At 32.7% G+C, this 24,343-nt stretch overlaps 1 protein-coding gene across 1 annotated transcript in view; it reads left to right on the top strand.

Moving 5' to 3' along the window:
- The first annotated feature begins 1,457 nt into the window (after positions 1-1,457).
- Positions 1,458-24,343, top strand: part of LOC145241453 (dnaJ homolog subfamily B member 11-like) — a 74,969-nt gene continuing 52,083 nt past the window's right edge. The window contains exon 1 of the mRNA XM_080104430.1: positions 1,458-1,583. Coding sequence (XP_079960556.1) covers positions 1,513-1,583 — 71 coding nt within the window. The 5' untranslated portion in view covers positions 1,458-1,512. The remainder of the gene's footprint in view (positions 1,584-24,343) is intronic.

Below are 24,343 nucleotides of genomic sequence, written 5' to 3'. Positions count from 1 at the left end.
TTGGTAAGTATGACCCATGGATAACCGTTGTTAGACATAGTGAATAATCTTCTGCATACCTTCTGGGCAGGATAGTGTTAGATACATCTTTGTGTTTATAAAAAAAATAAATAATAAAAAGGAAAGATAAAGAAAACTGTGCTTGGGTTTTTATAGGTGTAGCGGACTGGTGGATATATTATATACAAAATAGTCATACAAAATAGGAAAAATTAATTGAATTGAGAAAGAAACAAACAACACGTTTATTGAAATAAATGAACTAGAATTTATTTCATGAAGAAACAAATGAAAGAAAAGGGTACCGCTAGTGTTTAGTTAGGCGTGCGTCTCTCGCTGTTAGCTGGTGAGAAGAAAAGTCTATTGTTGTAGAGAGAGAGAGAGAGAGAGAAAGAAAGAGAGAGAGAGAGAGAAAGTCAATCCAGGCCGTGGAGAGAGAAAGTGTGTAAGGTGCACGTACAGTCTGTTGGCTCTTGCACCACATATAGTAGCAGGGGACGTGGAGCACGCGGGCGCGCGCCCTGGAGGAAGCAGTTGGTCCGTCGACCGCTCGGGTTAGGAGCCGAATCGAAAAGGAGGAAACAGCTCAGGTCTCTTGCTTTTGTAGTTGTTTCCGTCTTTTGCGCATGTGTGGATTTTCTTTAAAGGGAAGTGACGTTGCCTATGTGTGCATACGTGTGCGCGTATGTGTGCATACATGTGTGTACGTTAGCACGTGAATGTGAATGTATGTACGTGAACGTGAATATATGTACGTGTGTGTACGTGCACGCGTATGTGTATGACAAGAAAAGTGGCTTGAGATGTGAACGCGTGTTTTATGTGAGACTAGAACAGGCTTACACATAGGATGTATTGAAATTTTAGACTAAGTATTCCTTGCGTTTTGATTGGTTGATTGATTTGAGCATTTGTTCATTCGTAAAAACAACATTCACTGCTGCTGCTGCTGCTTCTAACAAGTAAATAAGTATTAGTATTTATGCTAACATTGAGCCTTGTAAAGAATAATCAAAATTATCCTTTTCTAGTTCACCCATAAAACATTTCTTTTAGTATCATTTTTTTTTTTTTTGTAAAATCAGTTCCAGTTTTATTCAAACTTTTATAATTAATTTCAAATAAGTAGAAAAGAAAACATAAAAACGCAAATAAATTTTTTTTAATTCAAATCAAAACGTTTGAAATTAAATAATAAAGTAATTATTCTATTTTTTTTATATTTTTATTTATTTTTTTATGAAATTGATTGATTTAAAAAAATTTCTTTTATGGCAAGCTCTGATTTGTCCACTTTTTTGCGAAAGTTAGTTTCGTAATAAAAAAAAATGTAAAACTTAAATTAACGATCTAAATTTAAAAAAAAAATAATAATTTTTTTTTTTTTTTTTTGTAATTTAGATTCAAATAGATTCTTGCGTGTTTTATTTTTAAAAGAATGTTTAAAGTTTATTTGTTAGTTTCGTATTAATTGACGAAGGCTTTCATTATTATTTTACGGAACCGGCGAGGATGTCGTCCTATACTAACATGGTCGTACTCTTTTTCAATCTGCTCCTCATGTTCCTGGTTGCTACAGCCGGGTAAGACATTTCACGATTGTTCCAATCCATCTTTCAATCGTTCGCATTTTATTTGCCGATATTATTTCTTTTTTCCGAAAAATGAATTATGACACACAGGTCGTAACCATTCCAGCGTTACCAACTGACAATTATAGTTATATAAAAAAAATATATAAATATTTATGCATTTAAATTTTCTGTTTTCATTTATATATTTTAGCTTTTATTATCAAATTAAAATCTCTTAAGGAGAACTTAAGTTTTTTGATAAATTATGTAATTAACTCTAAAAACTTGAATCAGCTTTTCTTCATTTTGTAGTGATTTTTTTTTTGTATACCCCCACCAGACCACACACACACACACACACACACACATAATTTTAGTATTTTTATAAAACCATTCCCGTCTCAAATCGGTTATTTTTATTACTTATAAACGATCACATGTGATCACCCTGAAAAAGAACTTGAAAAAAAAAAATCTCTTAACTAGCGCTAATCCTAATCCCATTAATTGGTTTAGAAACAGGATTGATTAGAAAAAAAAAAAAAAAAAAAAAAATCCGTAATTTATGTAAATAAAAAATCTACACAGAATCAAAATTACGGTACTTTTATTTGGTGCTTCTGCACTTGTTATCGTGCTGTTTTATTTTATTTTATTTTATTTTTTTAAATAGTATTTTCAAGTTAAATTCAAGTTTTATAATATGTTTTTACGACCCCCCCCCAGCGTAGTATAAACACCTCTTCAATCCCCCCCCCATGTTAAGAACGGTTTTCGAATAACCCCCTCCCCAACCTCCCATATTAGAAACGGTTTTAAAAGTTGGGAGTGTTTATTCCTAAAGCTGTTCTTAACATGGGGAGGTTAGGGGTATTTATACTTCGCTGAGGCATGTCGTAAAAAAATACCTTTTTTATTATTAAATTGTTAGGTGAAAGTACAGAATAATTACAAAACACCCTCCCTTCCCATACATATGTCTTTCTAAATATTTCAGCACGGTGACATAAGTACCTTTTATTTTATTATAGTTATTTATTTATTTATTTTCCGGTAATTATACACAATATGGTTCTATATTATTAATAAATAACTAAGCAAGGAAGTTAGCTTAATTTGTAGTTTATTTGTTAATTTAGTCGTGAAACCTGTGAAGCGTCGAAGCGATTCCTTCTCGTGTTTCCTCTTTCTCCACACAAATCATTTTAAGAAATACTTAAAAACCTTTTACTAAATATAAGGGATAAATTGATTATTTGATTGACAAAACATCCGTAAAATTACCTTCTTTGCTTTTACATACGTCAATATTGTCCTTCGGTGTCTTAGATCTTTCGGTACGTTTTTGTTGTTTTTTTTTTTTTGTTTTGTTTTCAGGAAAACTTAGCATGAGCATACTATTACCTATAAGTGATGTTGCCTATAGTTACAATACTTAGCTGGATACTCCACTAGACTAGATAAAATCTTATCCTGGAGGATCCAAGAGATCACAAGAAAGATGGGTATTTTTACTGTTTATGCATTGCATCTGTTACCGCGCTGAAATAATGTTATTTAGAAAGCCATTCTTAACATAGGAGGGAAGAGTGTTTTGTAACTATTCTGTACTTTCACCTAACAATTTAATAAACGAACATACTGTAAAAATTGAATTTAACTTGAAAATACTATTTAAAAAAAAATAAAATAAAATAACGCGGTAACATAGATGCACAAGCACTGTATTTTCAAGTCAAATTCAATTTTATGATATTTTTGTTTAATTGTTGGGTGAAAGTACAACATAGTCACAAAACCTCCTCCCCATGTTAAGAATTGGTTTCTAAATAATTATTATTTCAGCATTTCATATTTTAAATGATCAATCGGGGAGAGGAAAATTAATATTTTTCATTTCTTTACAAACTCAATATTTGAAATGTAAAGGGGGCGAATGTATTTCGGGATCAGGTTTTAGCTCCAGGAAGGGGGGTGGGCTTGATTTTTTTTTATTTTTTTATTTTTTTAGAACTTTGAAATAAAATGAAAAAACAAAAACAAAACAAAAAACATGTGAGAAAAGAAACACAAATCGGTTTTATCCGAGACTTTTTTTTTTACACGATCAATAAGATTCCACGTGTTTTAAAAATTATTTTTATTATTCTACGAAAATTATACTGTTTTTTGTTTGTTTTTGTTTTTTTATTCATTCATATCACCGCTACTCCCCCCCCCGGCACCACCCCGCCCAATTCGTTGTCTCCACATGCGTAACTAGGGAGAGAAGATAATGTTCCGGGTATTTTTTTTTTTTTTTAAACAACATTCGAATGTTGCCCTATCATTTTATTTGTTGTTAAGGTACTTCTGCAGTTTATAGACTGGGCTAAAATAACGTTAATATGGGAAGTAGGTTTGTTAACTATTCTGTGTTTTTATCTAACGATTTAATAAACAAAAGACACCGTAAAATTAATTTTCTGCTTGAAAATACTATCTTAAAAAAAAAGGGGGGTACGGTCCTTAAACTGCAGAAGTACTATTAATAGAAATTTGAACTTTTATATTGCAATAAAAACTAAATCTTTGCCGATTTTCTATTTCGTGTGTGTAGCAGACAGAACTCCCTCTTTCTCTCCTCCTTCTGGCCATCGTGTTCGAATGTCATTGGCTATTCCTTCTTATTTCTTTCATTTCATCACAATCTCACCTTTTTTTTTTCATCTTGCGTAAGAGATTTACTAAATTGACACTTTTATTTCTAGATAAAGCAATTTTCTTTTTCTTTTTTTTTTTTTTTTTTTTGTCACAGTCCTGAGTGCCTCATTTTGGGGACTGGATTTTCCCCACATTAAAAATCGTTTTTGTATATAACTTCGCCTTCTTAGAAAGGCAGGTTAAATAGTTTTTAACTTCTTGGTACCGGAAGAGGGCGTCCTTGAAATTCCCTCACCTTCCCCCTTTTCAGTTCTGTTTTGTTCTAGCTGGAGATGGGGCATTCTACTGGATGCCAGACCTTCTTCACCCACTATCCCAGACATTACAACTGAGAGATATTTTTCTTTTCTTTTTTTAAAGATTCTAACTGTCCCTTTAAGTGCAAATGTTTGTATCTCTCTTGCACTTGGCTCACCGGATATATTTGTCAGATAGTCTTGACATTCTTTTTCATAAGTCCAGTTACTCTTATACTCTGGAGTGATGGCGATCTTACTAAGATTCCAGTTTCTTTTCATATTGTATATAAAACCTTGATATTTCGTTATCTTTTCCCTCTTAGTTCTGTTTAACCCCGCATCATTGGGGACAAGGGTTCCTATTCTGTCCTAAAAAGCCATCCTCCCATGCATTACCTCTTGGAGGTTTATCAGCAGCGCTCCTACCGGGGAATGCTGATGCTACAGTGCTACACCTAACACCCAATGTTCTGGATTCTCTCCCTATAGATTAACCTCATCTCTAACTTGCGGTTAATTTTACCTTTTGCCCCCACGCCGATTACAAAAAAAAAAAAAATTAGATTTTTTTTTTTTTTTAATTTGGTGCATTTATACGTCAACATTCTTGAAATACCGTAGGAAAAAAAATATTTACTTTGGGGTCTTTTGTTAATAGATTCAAGTACAAAGGATCTTAAGACAAATTTATTTGTAATTCTGTTTGGTGCTAGTGCAGAGAGTGATCCGCGCTATTTTTTAAATCATATTTCCAAGTTTAATTAAAGTTTTATGTTTTTTTTTATTCAATTGTAAGGTTGAAGTATAGAATGGGTACAAAACACCCTCCTCTCCCCATGTTAAGAATGGCTTTTTAAATAATAACGTTATTATTTACGTCCGGATCACTCTCTGCACTAGTACCTTCTGTTTTTAGCTATTTTCGTGAGCATTGCCATATAATCACACACACAAAATAGAGGAATTTTATAGAATCACTTCTGTCTCTAAACAAAAAAGATCCAGCCCTAGCCCTCTGATAGAAATTTAATGTGTTAGTCCCAGAAGGATGCTCTTGGTCCCTTGAAACTAATTGGAGTAAAATATGGTTTTTGATTGTTTTACGAGTGTTCTGAGAACGATTTGTAAACTCAAAGAGAAAAAAAACATTGAAAACTGGAGTAATTTTATAAACTTAACAAAAAAAAAAAAAAAAAAAGTGATTTTATAAAATTAACATAAAACCTATTTTGGCAACGTGGAGCAAAGGGTAAAATTTCATTAAATATATATTTTCAAATAAAATCTTTAGGTACCTCCTATGCGTGCCATAGTTTTAATCCCCTCCCCCCTGCTGTACTGTGAGAATGGTTTCGCCTCTGGCAGAATGAAAGAAAACCAATCAGAAATGACAACAGGCTCATCTTTTCAACTTCAACGTCGTAAGTTTTATTAAAGCAAAAAGATCCAAGTTGCAAAAGATGCGTCATCGTCAGCCATCTGCCGTAATGGATCGGTGACACCTCAAAAGGATAATAGTTTGTCTTTGAGAAATGCTGGGTACAAAACTCCGCTGACAAAGAACGCTGCAACAGGTTGAAGAGTTGAGTGATATCTTCCAAGATGTATACTGCAAATCCGGTAGCCTCGAGGAGTCCACTGGAGATAACTGCCCAAATGGCGGACAAATAACAGGTCAAACTGTAGACCTTAATTTCGTCTCTGGCAGACATTATATTATAATGGTGAAAGTCAATTGATTCACAAAGCACAACAGCATGCAATAATATAATAATTCACCCAACATAAGGGCATTGGTGTTTGCAAATGAAAATAACATTTCGCCCACATTAGGGCATCAATACATCTCAAAAAGACAAAGTAATTTTAAGGCTGCAAGCCTCGAGTGAATTTCGAGCATCCATCTTCAACCCGTGTCTTTGTCGAAACTGGTGATCTGGAAGGATACATTTGGTGCCAAGAGTACTCTCAGAAATTAGTAATAACAAGCAATCTGAATGGTTCAAACAAAATTGTGGGCGGACAAACAGACCAATGAGGAGCCTGCTTATTTCTGCAGAATTTCTTACCGTATGTAACACGATGTAACTGTAATTTAATTTAATATTGTCATCCTAACTTTTTACCATTTAAAAGAAGCTTCAAATAGACTGCTAATATTTTTTAAAAAACTTTTTACATCATACAAAAATAATGAAAATGCAAGATAAAAATCGTCTTTACATTATCAAGTTTTAAAGCGTTCCTATGTAGTGACCTTTTTGAAGCTGTAGACGCCCATATTTTAAAAATCTAGCAAAAATCAAATAGTCATGTTTTCCTGAAATTTTCGATATTTATTCATTATTAAGTAAACTTACATAATAAGTAGGTTTCGTTAAATATATTAGAGGAAATTTTTTTTTTAGGTGTTCTACCCCTCCCCCATTTTCATGTTACAAAAACTAAACTTTTATTATTTGATTATTATTTGATCTTTTCAACTTTAAAAAAATGTTGAAATTTTTATCGACCTACGTTTATTTTACGTAGGTCGATAAAAATTTCAACATTTTTTTAAAGTTGAAAAGATCAAATAATTAAAAAATAGTAATTTTATATATATATATATATATATATAAAATCCTGTTATTTATTTCACTTAAAGTTGTAAATAAATTGGACATAAAATCAATATTATGTTTAAAAAAAAACTTGATAATTTTTTTTTTTCTCAGTCATATAATTATTTGAATTACAACAAAAAAATATAATTCTAAAAAATAATTATTTTTAAAAAGCTTTAAATGATATTAAATTCAAATATTCTGCGATATATATGAAGTTTAAACAGTTTCTAATATAAAAAAATATATATTCATATAATAGAATATGACTTTTGAGATAATAAAAATTGTAAATCCAAAATCGCTCTAAAAAAACTCGTTTTGATTTTATTCTTTGAAATGATAGGTGATCTTTATTTTCTGGCATTTTTTTTACCAAAAAAGTATGGAGGCCTGTAAGCAACATTATCTTTAGATACATAAGTGTCAACAGAAGGCGTTAAAATTAAATTTATTTTTATTAACTTTTGTCTGTGTAGTTTGTTAAAAAAAAGAACTATTTGTTTTACAATGTAAATATGAAAACCCGATAGCAAAAAGAACAAAAAACGTTACTTCCATTAATACTTGTAGAGCCAATGCCCATCCATAGAAATTGACTCGGAAAATAGTAAGCACACAAAATGATGTTGCTGTTATTGTGTAAAATGCTGACGTTTTCCGCACGGCTGTTAGATAAGTACAATTTACTTTTTAGAGTGTCGCAATGACCAAGGGTTTATTGGATATCTGAAGGAAATACAAAAGAGTGTTATTTACATGGCACAGACGTGCATATCAAGCAAAATGAATAGTAGTCCTCTAGCTGTGGTGGTGCCTTAAAATCTTATTGCCTATTTTAAATTTATTTGTGTGTTTCTCTCAACAATTCGGTATTTATAAATATTAATTTATAGCTTTTTTTATTCTTCCTTTTTGTGTGAATTTAAGAAATTTCAGGGCTTGTACAGAATTCCTCGGGTAGGAAAAAATGTAAAAAAGTAAAGAAAGATCTGCATTATCTTATATATGGAGAGTAGAGAACGCATTGTGGATGCGTTATCGACAGCTCACATTACTCTCGCTTTTCTTTATTTGTCCTTCAGTCCTCATTTTTTTAATGAGTGATTTTTCTGACAAAGGGAGAAGAAAAAGCTGTATTCTAGGTTGGCAGTATTTTGTGCAAACAGTCACCAGAGATATTAAGATTAGAGGCGCTGGTTGAGTTTGAATAAAATAAAATATGTATTACGTTTGAAGCCAAAACAACGCATTATTACAAAATAAGCAGATATTTATTTTATTAGAAATTTATATTGAAATTCATAAATATATTTTGAAGGAAACCTTCACCTTCAGTATGTCTTTCTTTTTTTTTTTTTTGCCATGTTGTGTTGGAGCAGAGAATCAGCAAGTAGAAGTCCGTTTGTTGTTTTTACAGTAGATTTTTAAATCTCTGAATGATGCGTTTGGTCATACGGGATTCACGTTAAGATTTTTGTTCCTTAGAAGCGCTGGTTGAGTTTAAATAAAATAAAATAGTATATATTGAAGCCAAAACAATGCATTTTCTATGTCTATCCTTGTAGCCATGTCACCAGTAAGGGTGCTGGAGGTAAACGTTTTATCTGGGCTGACGTTATCCGCCTGATAGTCAAGGACCCGAACCTTGGATTAACCACTAAGGAGGCTGTCCTATCAACAGGTGCAAAGTACTGGGGCTGCTGTATTGCCATTTTGTGAATGGATTCTAGACCATGCAGTAGCTTTAGTGAGGCCTCTCGATGCCATATTAGTGGGTAATTGTTACAGCTTTACCTTATGTGCTACAAAAAAATAAATTTTTTTGTTTCTTTTTCTCTCTTAGATTCCCTCTCCGTCCTGCTCTAAGCAAGTCTGACAATCTAGTCCACAAATTCCAAAACTCCATCATGACAAGTTTCAAGAAAAAATACACTATTAAACCCGAATCTCCAACTTCCAACATAGACCCCCACTACCATGTCTCCTTCTCCAACATCAGGGGTCTACGTTCTAACCTTCCAGAGGTTGAAAGCCAATTACAAGAGACTAAACCAGACCTATTATTTCTAAGCGAAACTGGCATTAGACAGACGATTTCCCTAGAGGAGTTCGTAATTAAAGGATACTCTAACTTCCAAATCTTACCTCCAAGATCGCCATGGGCATGGAATATGTGCCTATATTAAAGATGGCTTTCCATGTGGTAGGGACATCTCCAGAAAAGATCCTAACTTACCCTATATGTGCTTCTGGGCTGTACTTGCTCACACTACTGCATTTATATTTATTCTCTATTGCCCCTACAACAGCGGAGTTACTATCTTTAAAAGCATATCTGAGAAAATTGACCACGTCCTATCTGCTTACCCTTCAGCTAACATTCACGTTTGTGGAGACTTCAATGTTCACAATGTAGACTGGTTAACCCACTCAAACAAAACCGATGATGAGGGGAGGTTCCGTCATGATTTCTCCATTGCTTATGACCTCACTCAGATTGTTCACAAACTCACCCATGTGTCCGACACTGATGGCCAGTATTTGAGTCTCCTAGACCTTTTTCTCACAACTTGCCCTGAACTATGTTCAGTTTCTATTCTGTCTCCTCTTGGATCTTCCGACCACTTTGTTGTATCAATTAAGAGAAAAATGAAATGTAATAAGTCCCCAGACGTACCTCTCCATTGTACAGTATATCAATACTCTATGGCTGACTGGAATAGCTTCCGTACATTTATATCAGATCTACCTCTGTGTTCCATGTTTAAAAAGGATGTGCCATCTATAGTATCAGACCTGACGGAATGTTTATTATTGTAGGTATAGACCGTTTCATACCCTCGAAAATGTTCCAACAAACACCTAAGAGCCAGCCATGGTTCTCTCCAGAATGTGCTGCTGCCATTGCGCATAGAAATCACTTTTTCCATTGCTTCCAACGTAATAGATGTATGGAAACTAAAGCCGCTTTCAGGACTGCCAGCAACCATTGTAAGAAAGTAATAAAGAACACAAGAGAGTTGTATGCTCAATCCATCAAGTCCAAAGTAGCTGAGCAGCGGCTTGGTTCCCACCAGTTTTGGCAAATTGCAAACAGAATCCTGCGTGTGCTCTATCCCAACTATCATCAATGGACCTGGGGTAACCTCGTCAGCATCAGACAAAGTCACAGTCACTTTCAGTCATTTTTGCATTTCACGTATACGATGAAACTTGCGATAACTTGGAATTTTTTCAGATGTGTATTGATTGTTTGAATTATTTAGATTACTGTTCTCATCTTGGATTGTTTTCGCAATGTTTCGGTTAGAAATTGTGTTGATTCCGAAGTTCGACTGAAGGTCGGAGTTTATTAGATTATTGGGTAGGAGGGGCTGCCTTTGTATACATTTGGACAAAATCTTTTAAAAAAATGAATCGAAAAAAGGTCACTCCCACTCCACTGCAAGAGAAGCATGGGGGAGTGGTTGATGTTGCCAGATTAATCATATTCCAGTTACATTCTTTTTCTGTTTTAAAAAGGTTTTTGCTCAGACCGAAGAAAACTTCTCCTGTGGAACCCATTTGATTGTATGAAAATGTGATGTCCTACGGGTATTTTTTTGATTTTTGAGCGATTATTGGGGATCCAAATGACTACAATTAAACCACTAACTTGACACTTTTTGTTTGAAAGTAAATAAACGCTTTAAAATATCCAGGTATGTAGAAGTTATAACTGCCCATAATTATCTTGACCACTGCGGACCATTATGCGTGATCTGCATTCATCCAGGATGCTATGTGTTGTATGGAAGGAGATGAACACAGTGATCACCACTTATCAAGGCCCGGAAGCCACTCAGGGATAAGGGTTATTGCAAGTACATTACGTTAGTGTGGAGATTTGATGAAGTGTTTACTTAAGGGGGCGGTTCATTAGGAATTTGTTAACGTTGGACTTGAACACATCCAAGTTGTAGTCCGGTGGGAAGCAGGCAGACGGAACAGAGTTCCACAGGCGTGCAGTTCTAAGAAAGAAGCTTTGTTCATGGAATCCGCGTTTTGATTTAGGCACAGATAAAGAGTGGGGGAAACTTTTGACAGTGGATTCAGCTAGACGGGTGTTTTTCGTGAAAGATTGGCGAGGGGGGACCAGAGATTGGAGTTCAGACGAGCACCTGCCATGGAAATAACGATAAAACAAGGATAGGCTCGCAACATCTCTTCTGTGGGAGAGAGGTTGCAGGGTAGAGAAAAAGGCATCCCCCACTAAGCCACAAAGTCTATTTTGTACTCTGTCAAGGTAGGATAGGCTGTTTTTAGCAGCTCCTGCCCAGATATGGCAACAGTATTCCATCCTTAGCCACCATTATCTCCGTGATGTTTGAATGATTTCCCAGGAAAATGAAGAACCAATTAAAGTTGCTATTGAACTTTCTTAACTGAAGCAATTTTGTTTTTGTTATTCTTTATTTTATATTATCTCCTCTTACGAATGTTAAGTCATCTTTGTATCCAATATTATTTCTTTTATAGAGATGCAAATATTTTTGATCAAATTTGAAGTGGCTCAACTATATTTTCCCATCAGTTTTTCTCAACCTATCCTGGGTGAATCTAAACTCAAGTAGAATAATTTATCTTGCCTTTGGTAACATTCATTTGTTTTACTCTGCTTTTGTTTTGTTGACTATTGTAAAAAAACAAAAAACAAAATGCCCAGCATTTATTAAAAAAAACATGTTTTAGTTTAAGAAATGATATTTTAACTCCCTTGTCGTTTATTCACTGTTAATGTCAACTTTGAAATTTGAATTTCTATTCAATTGGTATAATTGGACTCCTTAAAATGTCTACCGACTTTATTTACTTTTTTTTTTTTTGTAAGATATATTTCATGATCGAATTTCATTTTGAAGTGTTGATTTGTAAGTTAAACTTGTAAGTCTATAAATCAATAATTGACTAATAAAATTACAGTCAGTGAGAATGGTGTTGACAACCCCATCGTGAATTATAAGCAGACGACAGGTAACCTGAAAAGCGTATTAAGTTTGAATATATGGACAATTGCTGTTGGAGTTGTTGTTGAACATCATTCATTTTGTATAAATCTGATCATTATTGTGGGCATTCGTTGACCTGATATTACCTTTCTAGTTAGAATTTTTTTTATAAAGACATCAGACACTTATGAAAGGAACCACATGAAGGTTGCCAACATACCTTTTAATAAAAGTGTTCCTGTGGAATGAACTAGATTTGGACATGACACGCACATGTTGTCAATTTGTGTTAACTACTTAGCCACCATCATCTCCGTGATGTTTGAATGATTTCCCAGGAAAATGAAGAACCAATTAAAGTTGCTATTGAACTTTCTTAACTGAAGCAATTTTGTTTTTATACTTTATTTTATATTATCTCCTCTTACGAATGTTAAGTCATCTTTGTATCCAATATTATTTATTTTATAGAGATGCAAATATTTTTGATCAAATTTGAAGTGGCATAACTATATTTTCCCATCAGTTTTTCTTTTTAAAACATGTGGGTCACCACTTATCAAGGCATAGAGGCCACTCGAGGATAAGGGTTAATAGGTATACATTAGTCATTGTGATTTTAGTGTAGTAAACATCAGTGGGAATTTTGTAACTTAGATTACCTAGGGTGACGGTTCAATAAGAACTCTGAGAAAAGTTTGAAAATGTGACTAGTCTAGTCACTGACTAGATTTACAAATATTTCATTTAATAGAGGATGTGTAGATTTTTAAAATTATAAATTTGTTTTAGTCGACATAAGTTTGGAAAAAGTACTAATAAAAAGTTTCATCTTTCGTAATATTACAACAAAGGTTGATTTTCTTTTCCCTTTTTAAAAAACATAATAAATTAGAATTAATCCATACAAAATTACATTATCGTCCGAATTTTCGTTCACGATAACATTCTCCAATAAATTACTTTTCAAAACATTCATTAGCCTTCTAACCTTAACTGACAGCCACTTGGACTTAGGCTTAGTAGTAAAATAGGTTCAATTGCCCTTAAGTACTAGAAAGGTTAGGAAATGGGATCATTTTAAATACATTATGTACAAAAATGATCACATACTCTAATTTCTAAAATATTACTGCCAAGTTTTCCAGGCTGTTTACATGTAATCGCCTAAATGTAGAATCTTATTGGGAGGGGGGCAGTGGGAAGTGTTAATCTACAAATATATATATATAAAAAAAAAAAAATGGTGCCAGTGAACTTATTGATCTGCGCTTTTTTTTAAATAGTATTTTCAAGTTTAATTAAAGTTTTACGATATTGTTTTTATTAAATTGTTGGGTGAAAGTACAGAATAGGTACACAACACCCTACCATCCCCATGTTAAGAATGGCTTCTAAATAATAATGTTATTATTTCAGCACAGATCAATAAGTGCATGAGTACCAAAAAAAACTTTCATTTCTGTTTTTTAGGTAAAAAAAAAATAATATAACACTGTAGAAATGGGCATAACAAAAATTAAACTTAAAACAAAATTGTTCTAATCAAGAACTTTAAAGAATACCCTACTAAAAAGTGCTTCACAATGAAAACATTCCCTTCATTAACTCCAAAAACTAACCTTATTTATGGCTACTTTATCCAAATGAGATAAGAGATTATATTCATATTTGTTGCATCTCTTCATCATTTGAGTGTTGCGTTGATGAAGGTTGTCTTCATGACTTTGTACTGTACATATCCATTTGGAGTTTGACTTGTAAGGAATGAAACAAGTTGTATCAGAAGTCTGAATGTTGTTGTATTACAGGGTAGCTATGTCCACCCTGTCATTATTGGTGTTGCTATCTATTCTTTTTAATTTAATAGCCAGCTTTATCTAGCTATTGGATTGTAGATATGACATTCAGTAGTCCATGTACCAAGTTTTAAGAAACTGCTGAGATGGGGCAGATACCAGGAATGGACAGTGTGTATATGCGGAATAATCCTAAACCAATTGATATAGATTTGAAAACTAGCATGGTCTGATTTTATGTAGTACAGAATAAGCAAGCCAGTAAGTGTATCTCCGAAGACAAGGGATGTAATTTGTCCGATGTAGAAAAAGTTTATCACTATCAGCTGAGATGATTGCCTTGCAGAGTTACATATTAGTGACCCTACGTCGGTAGTGTGAAGTCACATTTAGTGCATGTTCGGATAACCTTGATCTGCAAAAAAAATCTTTCCCAGAGTTGAGGCAGAGGTCAAATGCTGTAGACGAAACAGTCAAACAATGATGAATGACACCACATTTTTGAGCTGAAAGGAATAAAGGTTTTCAAATCTGTCTCTCCATGGAAGTTGTGCAAATGAAACACCACCAATAACGTAGAAATTATCTAAGTGGAATGTTGCCTCAATGTCTGTTTGTGTGTGTCACTCATTTCAGTTAAAAAGCTCAGAAATAAATAATTAGCTAAGATAGCATTAGTCTCTCTTACCTAGGTCCATTCTCTCCAAACAAAACCTTAAAAAAAACTCAGCGAACATCTCCTTGTGTCCTCTTTCTTCATGAAACCAACCACTAGACAAAAAGAAGCAACTATGACAGAAGTGGAAAAAAAGCAACCATGCATAAACACCCTATACATGTATATACAAAGTACGTTTTTTGTTTTTGTTATTGAAAATGCTACAAATGCAGGCAATGTTTGAGAACACCAAGCAATTGATTCCAAAGTTGCGTATAACACAAGCTTTTATGCCAACTATGCCTTGGGCAGCTGAATGCAAACAGTGTAGCATTTTCTCAGATTGGGGTGTTACAATTCTCTTGCTTATACTAATGCTAAGACCCTATTAGTGCTGAAGTAATGTCATATTTCTCAGAAATTATGAATCTCAAGTTTTGTGAGAGAGGAGGGGGTGTCTGTTAGAAAATCTTTGTTCAATCAAGGTTGTATGGACAATTGTTGTGTTGTCACCGTGTTATTGCTTGAAGGGTTGTTGATTTTATCCATATTGTCAGATGGATGTACAAGAGGGATTGTAAATATAATGGCATTCATTCAGGATGTGTTGAGCTAGATCCAAATGAGAACAGCAACAGAGCTCTTGACATACTTACTTCATCCCGTCTTGGTTCCAATCACCAAAAATGCAAGGGTCAGCCACCAGCTCAGTGACTGTCTACATTGTTATGAAACAAAAACAAATCATTGGAGTTGGGTATGGTTTTTATTCTGTCCTAAAAAGCCATCCTCCCAGGCATTACCGACTGGTGATTTATGTAACACTCCTACCGGGGAATCCCAACGGATCTAGGTACAGCAAATGCTTTTCAGTTTAATAGCCAATTTTACTTACGAAACCAAGAACAATGTCTTTAGTTGCTCACCTTGGAATGTGTGGAATAAGTCAAATGGGGTTCCATTATGAACCATGGATTACTGGAGAAACAATGTTGAGCGATCCTGTGCCACTTAACCTGGTAATGCTGGACAGTAAATATGATTTTAAATAATGTATATATAGTAATCTGCAAACTTATGCAATTTTAGGTAATCCTAATTTACATGTTTACATTTTAAATAATCTCTAAGAAATTGATATTCTGTTATATTTGTAATTTGAAGTATCATAATTTCTCATATATGCAATAGTTTCACCAATAGTAAAACATCTGCCACCGAGATATTGAGAACATAAACAGCACATTGATCTTAGCCAAAAGACTAAAGAACCATGAAAATAGTGTTTTTTATGACTGGGCATTTTTAAATGAAAAACAAAAATGTAATCTATTATGCTTTAATAGTGGCGGGTAGGGTAGTATCTGTTTTGCTGACATAAGATCGTTCTCATAGGGATTTCTAGAGGTGAGGATAATCTTCCTAAGTAATATGCCACTGAAGAGAGCATATATTTGTGAATATATTTATAACTATTGGGAGGTGGGGCTTGCTCGGTCGTAAAAGGTCCTGGATATGACCTTAAACTATATCCAGTGGTGAGGCCCCAGCTTGCGGGGCTTTGGGGAGTGTGGAGCCACTCTGTAATTACCATTGCTCCCAGGTCCACTCTGAGCCGGAGTGGTAGCACCTATTAGGGTCCTAACTATAGGTTAAATAGAAACTAACTTGAAAACAAATATATTCTATTAAAATATTTTTCTTCCAAATCTTTGGATTCAGCATTAAATAACTCGAAAAGGGTTGATATGCCGTAAAACAAAAACAATCAATCAATCGGTCATAAAATACACTTAAAAATATTTTAATTCATGAAAATTCCATATTTATTATTATTACAGAGCCAATTCTCTATTAAATATTATATTATACCTAATATATAGTACTGATTTTAAAAATTAAAAAAAAATGATTTGCATGCCATCAGCTATAATCGAAAGTAAAACATTTATCGCTACAGCTGCATTCCCTACTGTTTGAGCTATTGACAAAGAGATAAGAAATTTTTAATTAAACCACTTCAAGCTATAAATGAATTTGCGCATACACAAAAGTAATAGAAATATGTTGGCAAATTGAAATGAACATTTTGCATTTCAACTTTGCGACATATGTTTGTACACGTTATTCAGATATCCAAACAAAAATTTTACTCATTATAAATCGTCCTTGGTGTATGATTACTATTTTCTGTTAACTTTTGTGACCAGTACTTTAAGAATTTATCATTTAAATATTTTCACAAAGGCACACACACACACACATACATACTGTTTTATTTATATAGAAATGAAAAGATTAAATTTTGTTTATATCTCAATTTTATCAAAATAACAAAAAAAACTAAATAAACATGATTTTGCCAGTTCAAATTGAAGGAAATTTCATCATAATTCCCCCATATTTACACTTCTAAACTAGGCTGATTTGTGATAACCACTAATAGCAATGGAAGAGAAATTAAAGTGCAAATATAGAATCTTGTTTCAACGTGTTTATCGCTGATTGGAGAGGAGGCGGGGGGGGGGGAGGAGAAGATGAAAATCTGTGCGGCAGTTGTATGTTTGGCATTAGTGATGTGGCACTATTCCTTCTCCCCTTAACTGATGATGCTGCTAACTTGTAAATACAATTTAGCCAATAAAGCAGTCATACTAATTGACCAGGTTTTCTTTTTCTTATTGTTTTACCTTCCCACAACTTCCCACCCATTATTTTTGATAAAACCTGATTCTGTCACTCAGTGTATCAAACAAAAAAACAACAAATAAAGACAAGTTTACAATCAGTTTAAATAATATAAGAAATCATTCTGGCTCAACTAGTCTTAGATATTTTTAAATGAAACAAATATGAGGGCATTTTCTCTCTTCACTAGCATACACATACAATAGAAATGAGGATTTTATAGGAAATGTATTGAGATCAGAAGTGATCATAATTTAGGCAGGATCATATTTTTCCTTTGACACCAAAGATAACAGAGTGGAGTCCCATTTTTTTTTTTTTTTTTTTTAGATGTTTTTTTTTATTTTTCCCTTATTGACTGAGGCACGATGTTGATCCTGTACACTTTTATGGAGTCCACTCTCCCAGGCTTTTCCTTCTCTCTTTGAGAAGGAGACGGTCTATTGTTAATCGCCTGAGCCCACATCCCTACCAGAGAATGCCAACAGAGCTACTGAGACAATTTTCTTTTTCTTTTTTTTTTTTTTTTTTTTTTTTTTTTTTCAGGTCAAGTACGCTCCCTCTAGGGCGCTGGCTCTTCACTACCACTTTCTGACCCTTGTCACATGATCCCATAGCGGGAGAGAGATAAATAACTTCGACTAGCAAGGCAGCTTAATTTTGCTATTTTATGATGTACAAGCTTTCACCCTGACACTACCCAGGAAATAATGAGAATCCTGTGTGCTTCTGCTCTCAATTCCAAACCTCATATCATTTTTATCTTTATTTTCTAATTAAAAAAAAGAAGACTTCTGTTTATGGATATCCACTATGAATGCACACCCCCACTCTATTCATATATGCTTTATATATATATATATATATATATATATATATATGGCTCCTATTCAATCCTAACTGATGCAAGTAGAACAACCATTTTTTTCCCCCTTTAAGCCATGGTCATAAAATCGTTAGCAATAGACAGAGGCTTCTTAGCTAATTAGGGAATACATAGAACTAAGGAACATCACGATTGTTAGATAATACAGAGTTCCGAAAATGTGACAGCGATACATGTTCATTCACACAATTTTGAGGCAGCACGTTCAGGACTGCAGAACACAATGTAAAAGGAGATCACTAATATATCTCTGAGCTAACACCAGTGTGATTATGCAATAAGTCTAATGTGGATGTATATTGCCACTGGTTTGGTTTGTTCGGCTGCAGCACAGGGTGGTATTTAAACATTGCAGTGAGACAAGAACCATGAAATAATCTGTAGGCAAGAGAAGCAACTATTACATTCCGGCAAGTAGACAGCAGATCTAATCCATGCAGATTATATACTCCAGAGGGAACAGGGTCACAACAGGGAATATATAGTGTATATGTAATGGCACAATACTATAGATGCTCAAGAGAATAAGAACACCTTGCCAACTCTGAACACTCTGGCAAACACTAGGAACCCATATTCCAAGTGGGGATGAATCATTGCCTTGTAAAGCCTAGTTAACAAATGTTATTCATGAGGAATTTGGTAGCTCAGGACACGCAACATGTAATACGTAATCTGTATAGACTGAATAAAGTGTTCAGTTTGAAATTCCATATACATTTTTGAATCCCAGCAAGATGCATGCTTAAACATTGTGAGAATAACATTCAAGATGTAACTAGTGATCCAAATATAAACTGTCAATCATCATCTAAAAAAAAAGATATATCTTCTAATTTTAACGTCTTGACACTTTAATTTGAGCAGATCTTTGAAACTTTAATCATACGAATGTTGAAATGCTTTTCAAAAACATTCAGTCGATACCTTCTGTTAATCTATTATATAAAAGGCAAAATGTGTGTGTTTGTGTTTCTTGCAAAAACTTTCAACATGCGTGACCAACACTGACAAAATTGGTATCGTTAGAAAGATCGATCTCTTGCTAAAAAACCTCAGTACTTTGATTGTCAATTTGGGTCGGGTTTTTTTTTTTTTTTTTTTTTTGCAAGGAGGGGTTAGTTTTTGCGTCAGCATTTTTTCAAAGTGATTTACGCCTCGTGATCTCGACGTACGTATAAAACTTGCTATTTTGAAGGCCTGTGATGTCACAAGTCGCGTCAGTTAGACAGCTAACATGTTTGCTTTTTTTCACCTCCTTTATCTCTTTCGCATTACAGGTTCGAGCCTGGCTATTGTGTTTTTTTTTTTTTTTTTTTTTTTTTTTTTTTTTTTTTTTTGCGCTCACATGGGTACTTGCTGCTATTTTCAATTTTTGTAGGGGATTGGTTGCTCAATAGCCTTACTTATACCACCTCTCCACATCCAGACAACTCCGGGTACCCATGCTAGTCTGTAAGAAAAATAAGTTCTTTTTAATGTGAAATAAAGTTAACAGGTAGAATTTTTTTATTCTTCAGAACTTTTTACTTCTTCTTTCGTCTTACCATTCATTGATTTTTAGTTTCTTGTTGAATTGACTGAAATAAATATCTACCTCCCTCGACAAGATAAAGGTATTTTTGTCAACCTGTTAAATGATTTATTTTAAGAAGCTTCTTTTTTTATGCATATGTTTCATGTTGAAGGTTTTCGAAACTGGTTTTATTGTAATGTTTTGTTTTTTTTTGTTATTTTTTCCTATAGAAAAATCTGTCTTTGTTAAATCTCCATAGTGTTTTTATTTTATTTTTTGATGAGAAATGTTTTTGTTTTTTATCCCCCTCTCTTTGTTTTTCAAATTATAAATGGGTAAATTAACAACAAATAAAGGGTTAAATTTGAAAGTAACTCAAAATAAATGGAAATAGAAACACTTTGAGAGAAGGGATATTGCCTTAAAATATGTATTTTTACTTCATAGTGAAGAAGTGAAAACTGGATGCAAACAATATTTAAAAAAAAATTAAATTAAAACCAGAAACAATTGCATCTTATTTTCGACATTTCTTTTTACAACCTGGCATATTTCTTTGTTGTTCTTTTATATATTGTCTCTATCTATTTTTTTTTTATTATATAAGTGAAAATGTCTGTGTGTACTCTTCCCTACCAAACAACTCTGTCAATTTTCAGTCTACAGACTCGAGATTTGACATAAGGGGTATTGAGAGTTGGGAAAATCTTTTTAATCGGTTTTCAGCCAGAAGTTTGGCTGTTAAGGAGTCAAAGTTCAATGATTTGACCTTTGAGAACTCTACCAAACTCCTCCACCAATTTGAAATTTTAGATTTAGCTTACTTGGATATGGATCTAACTTTATAATTTGATTTAAGCCTAAAACAAATGTTAAGGGGGTCATAATTGGGGCCAAAGTTAAAAAAGAAATTTACCTCTGCGATCTCTAATTTGGCTTCTAAGGGGTCAAAGTTCAAAAGATTTTACCTTTGCGGTTTCTAGCAAACTATTCAGCCAATTTTTGGTCTAAACATTTGAAATTTTACATAAAGGGTATTTACACATGCAGCAAGCTTTTTAATCAGTTTTTGATCGAAAATTTGGCTGACAAAAGGGTCAAAGTTTACATAGTTGACCTTTGCAGACTCTACTAAACTCCTCCGCCAATTTTGGGTCTAAACACTTGAAACTTTAGATGTAGGTTACTTGGACATGGGTCAAACATTTTAATTTAATTTGAGCCCAACACAAATGTTAAGGGGTCAAAATTGGGGTCAAAGTTACAAAAAAATTTGACGTCTGCGGTCTCTATCAACTTTTCTCTATGGTAGTTAAGGAAGCCTATTAATAGAAAGGCATTCCATACATATTCACACTTTTTAATATATGCACATAAAGTTATGAACAGTACATAGGGCCTGAGCAAAGCTGGGCGGAACTGCTAGTAATAAGTATGCAATTAATAATTCAATGCCATGAACAAAGACTGACAATTATTTCTGTTCATCAATGTTTCATCTTTATTCTATGACTTTCTCAAGATGATTGATTTAAAAAAAAAAAAAAAAAAACAGATTTGAAGATAAATGGTGCATCTATGATGTGTAAAAAAATGTTTACTTAGAAAACAAACATGTTTAGGCTAGCTACATTAACCCCACATGCCTCCAAAACTTTGTACATAACCTTGATATTAAAAGAAAAAATATTTTTTTATATGCCATAGATGCACTGTATATTTTCAAATTTTAACTTCTGTGTTTCTTGAAATCAGTCATTGTGAAAAAGTCTTTGAATATTAGTGATAGGACGATTCCAGTATTTTTTATCTTATTACATTTATTATTTATTCACGGTTATCTTCATCCAGAAAGTTAAAATTATTTTAAGTATGAACCTGTAAAATAGGTTGGGTTTCTAGTGATTGTTAAAATCCACTTAAATAGCATGACTGTCCATTTTATGATCAGCATTGTTATCATAGTATGGAATGATACATAAGAGTAATTATGATGAGAAATGGTAGAATTTTTAAATCCTAACAAGAAATTAATAACAATTCATTTTATTTGTGTTAAAATCTGGGATATGCCATGAGAAATTAATCTTTATTCATTTTATTTATCTGAAAACCTAGGATATACAATGAGAAATTAACTTCTATTTATTTTATTTATCTAAAACAATACAATAATAATAGAAATATTATTTTTTATTTTTTAAAAAACATTACATAATGAAATCAATTGAATTTTACGAGTTAAATATTTTTCAATTTTTAAACTTTAAAAATCTATCAAAATTTTTTTATTGATTCAATTTTTACGATATTTTCAGGGTCAATGTGAAATTTTATGCTCTTTCCAATAAACCGAATATAATATTTTAGACAAACGTTTTTTACTTTTTTTAATTCACCACCCCCATTTTGAAATGTCTATTAAAAAGTAAATAATTAATTTTCTCACCAAAATTTTATATATCACAAAGTGAAGATAAAAGATCAATAAATAATATATTCAAATTTAAAACAAAAAAGTGTTTTTTATGAAATTTACCTGTAAAGTCCAAAGTTTAACACCTTTTTTTTTTTTTTAAATGAAACCTTGGCCCTTGCTCCTTTAATTGAAAAAAAAATTAGGGTTTGAATTACATTTTCCGAGTAGTTATAAGCTTGGAAAGACAGGAGGTCGAATTATTCAATATTTTTTCATGCATTCGTAAGGTCAGTTTCTGACACACCTAGATCAGCATTGTTATCATAGTATGGAATGATACATAGGAGTGATTATGATGAGAAATGGTAGAATTTTTAAATCCTAACAAGAAATTCCAATTCATTTTATTTGTGTTAAAATCTGGGATATGCCATGAGAAATTAATCTTTATACATTTTATTTATCTGGAAACCTAGGATAAGGGTGGGCAAACTGCGGCCCGCCAAAGGAATTCATGCGGCCCTCCAAGTACTGAATATTGAATTGTGGTTTTCTCATAGCTGTGCGGACTGCTGAACACAAGTACGGGCAGATCCTTGCAAAAAATGCAAATTTGGAGATGAAAAATACCTTCGTTAACAATCTAACTAAATTTCTGAAGAAAGAAAAACAAATAAAGTAAAAGAAAACAAAGAAACCTTACGAATTACACATTAAAAAATGACTGTTTTATGGGGACTGGTAAGTTTACACTTGGTTCCCAGCTAGACTGCCAGAGCTTTATTGGATCGTTTTTGATTTGCCGTGCCCAAAACTTTTGCTTGGCCGAAAACAGGCAATAAATTATTTTGATGTACTAAAAATATTGTGGGGACCATAAATCTGGCGCTTTTTGTCTGGGGTACAGCCGACCGACCGGTCAAGTCTTAGCAAACTCTCTCTCCCATCTCCATTACTCCTAAAAGACACTTTTTATGATATTTAGAATTTCCAACTGAAAGGACATCTTATAAATTCATTGCCAAGCATTTTATTTAGTAAGCTAAAATATTGACTAATTATTTTGTTTACATCTTGTAATTATGGTAATTTGTTACAAAAATTTAGTAAATTTAAATTCCCATTATGTAATTTCGTAAGTCAAACTTTTTAGAATATCAATAAGAGGGTTTTATGCAAATTCAAGCAAAATATTTTTTAAAAACGTAATCAATATTAACCCGTTTTGTCAAATATTTTGTTTAGTATTTACTTGTTCAAAATATCTTGATTGAAATAATATCTAAAATTTAAAATTTTACAGGACGCCTACATTATATATATATATAACTACTTCATTTATTCACATAAATTTAATATACGAAAGTATAGATTTATGCGTAAAGTTTAAGTATTTACTTCAAAAGTGCTCAATACGTAAGTAGAGCTAGTTAGTAATTTATAAATTTATAAATTACTATATATATATATATATATATATATTAGTCAATTTTGTACATTACTGATTAAAATAAACTGATTTATAAAATATTTATTAAAAAAAAACTTTTAATCTTGTTTTCCATTTTTCTATAAATGACCAAAAATTAATTCAATATATGCAAAAAGTTTATATAAAAGGTAAAATTTTGTGGGTTTTTAAAAAAATTGCAAAAATGTGTGAATACCAATCTAATCTTCGATTTGTTTCATGCGGTTTCTAATTTTTTTGTTATGTTTTCGATATATTTTCAAGTACTTATTTTACTTCTTTTTTTTAATATTTTCGTAAATTGTATCAACATTATCGTAAATATGGATAAGCACGCTATGTTTTTCGGTTGTCACAAAAATGGAACGGAACTTCTAATTTCGTTCTGGTTTACTGATTTTTTGTTAAAAACTACGAATGCGTGAAATAAATCAATTTTAATAGAAAAAACAAATTCAGCAAAAGAATAATTTATCGAAAAAAAATATAAAAGAGACGAAAATCGTGTTTACATAATTGGTGCTTTAAAATAACGTTCCCCGTAGTAAACATTGAAAACATATCCGTTTAACAAATCTAGCAAAAATCAACTAATGGTCAGATTTTCGTGAAATTTTCGATGCTTATCCATTTTTGAATTGACAAAAACTTTGAAATTACAGAAGAATTGCTATACATAGAGTCTCTCAAAGACACAGCCACTGGAAACGATTTATACAACAGTATCATTAGCAGTCTAATCAGGTCTAGGTTAAGCCTGGATAAACTGGCAAATATTACAACTGATGGCGCT

The sequence above is a fragment of the Euprymna scolopes genome, chromosome 20, assembly GCF_053919585.1.
Source record: "Euprymna scolopes isolate OS-2025 chromosome 20, ASM5391958v1, whole genome shotgun sequence".
Lineage (NCBI taxonomy): Eukaryota > Metazoa > Mollusca > Cephalopoda > Sepiida > Sepiolidae > Euprymna > Euprymna scolopes.
Note: the sequence above shows the minus strand (reverse complement) of the source record. Positions and strands in the feature narration are given on the sequence as shown.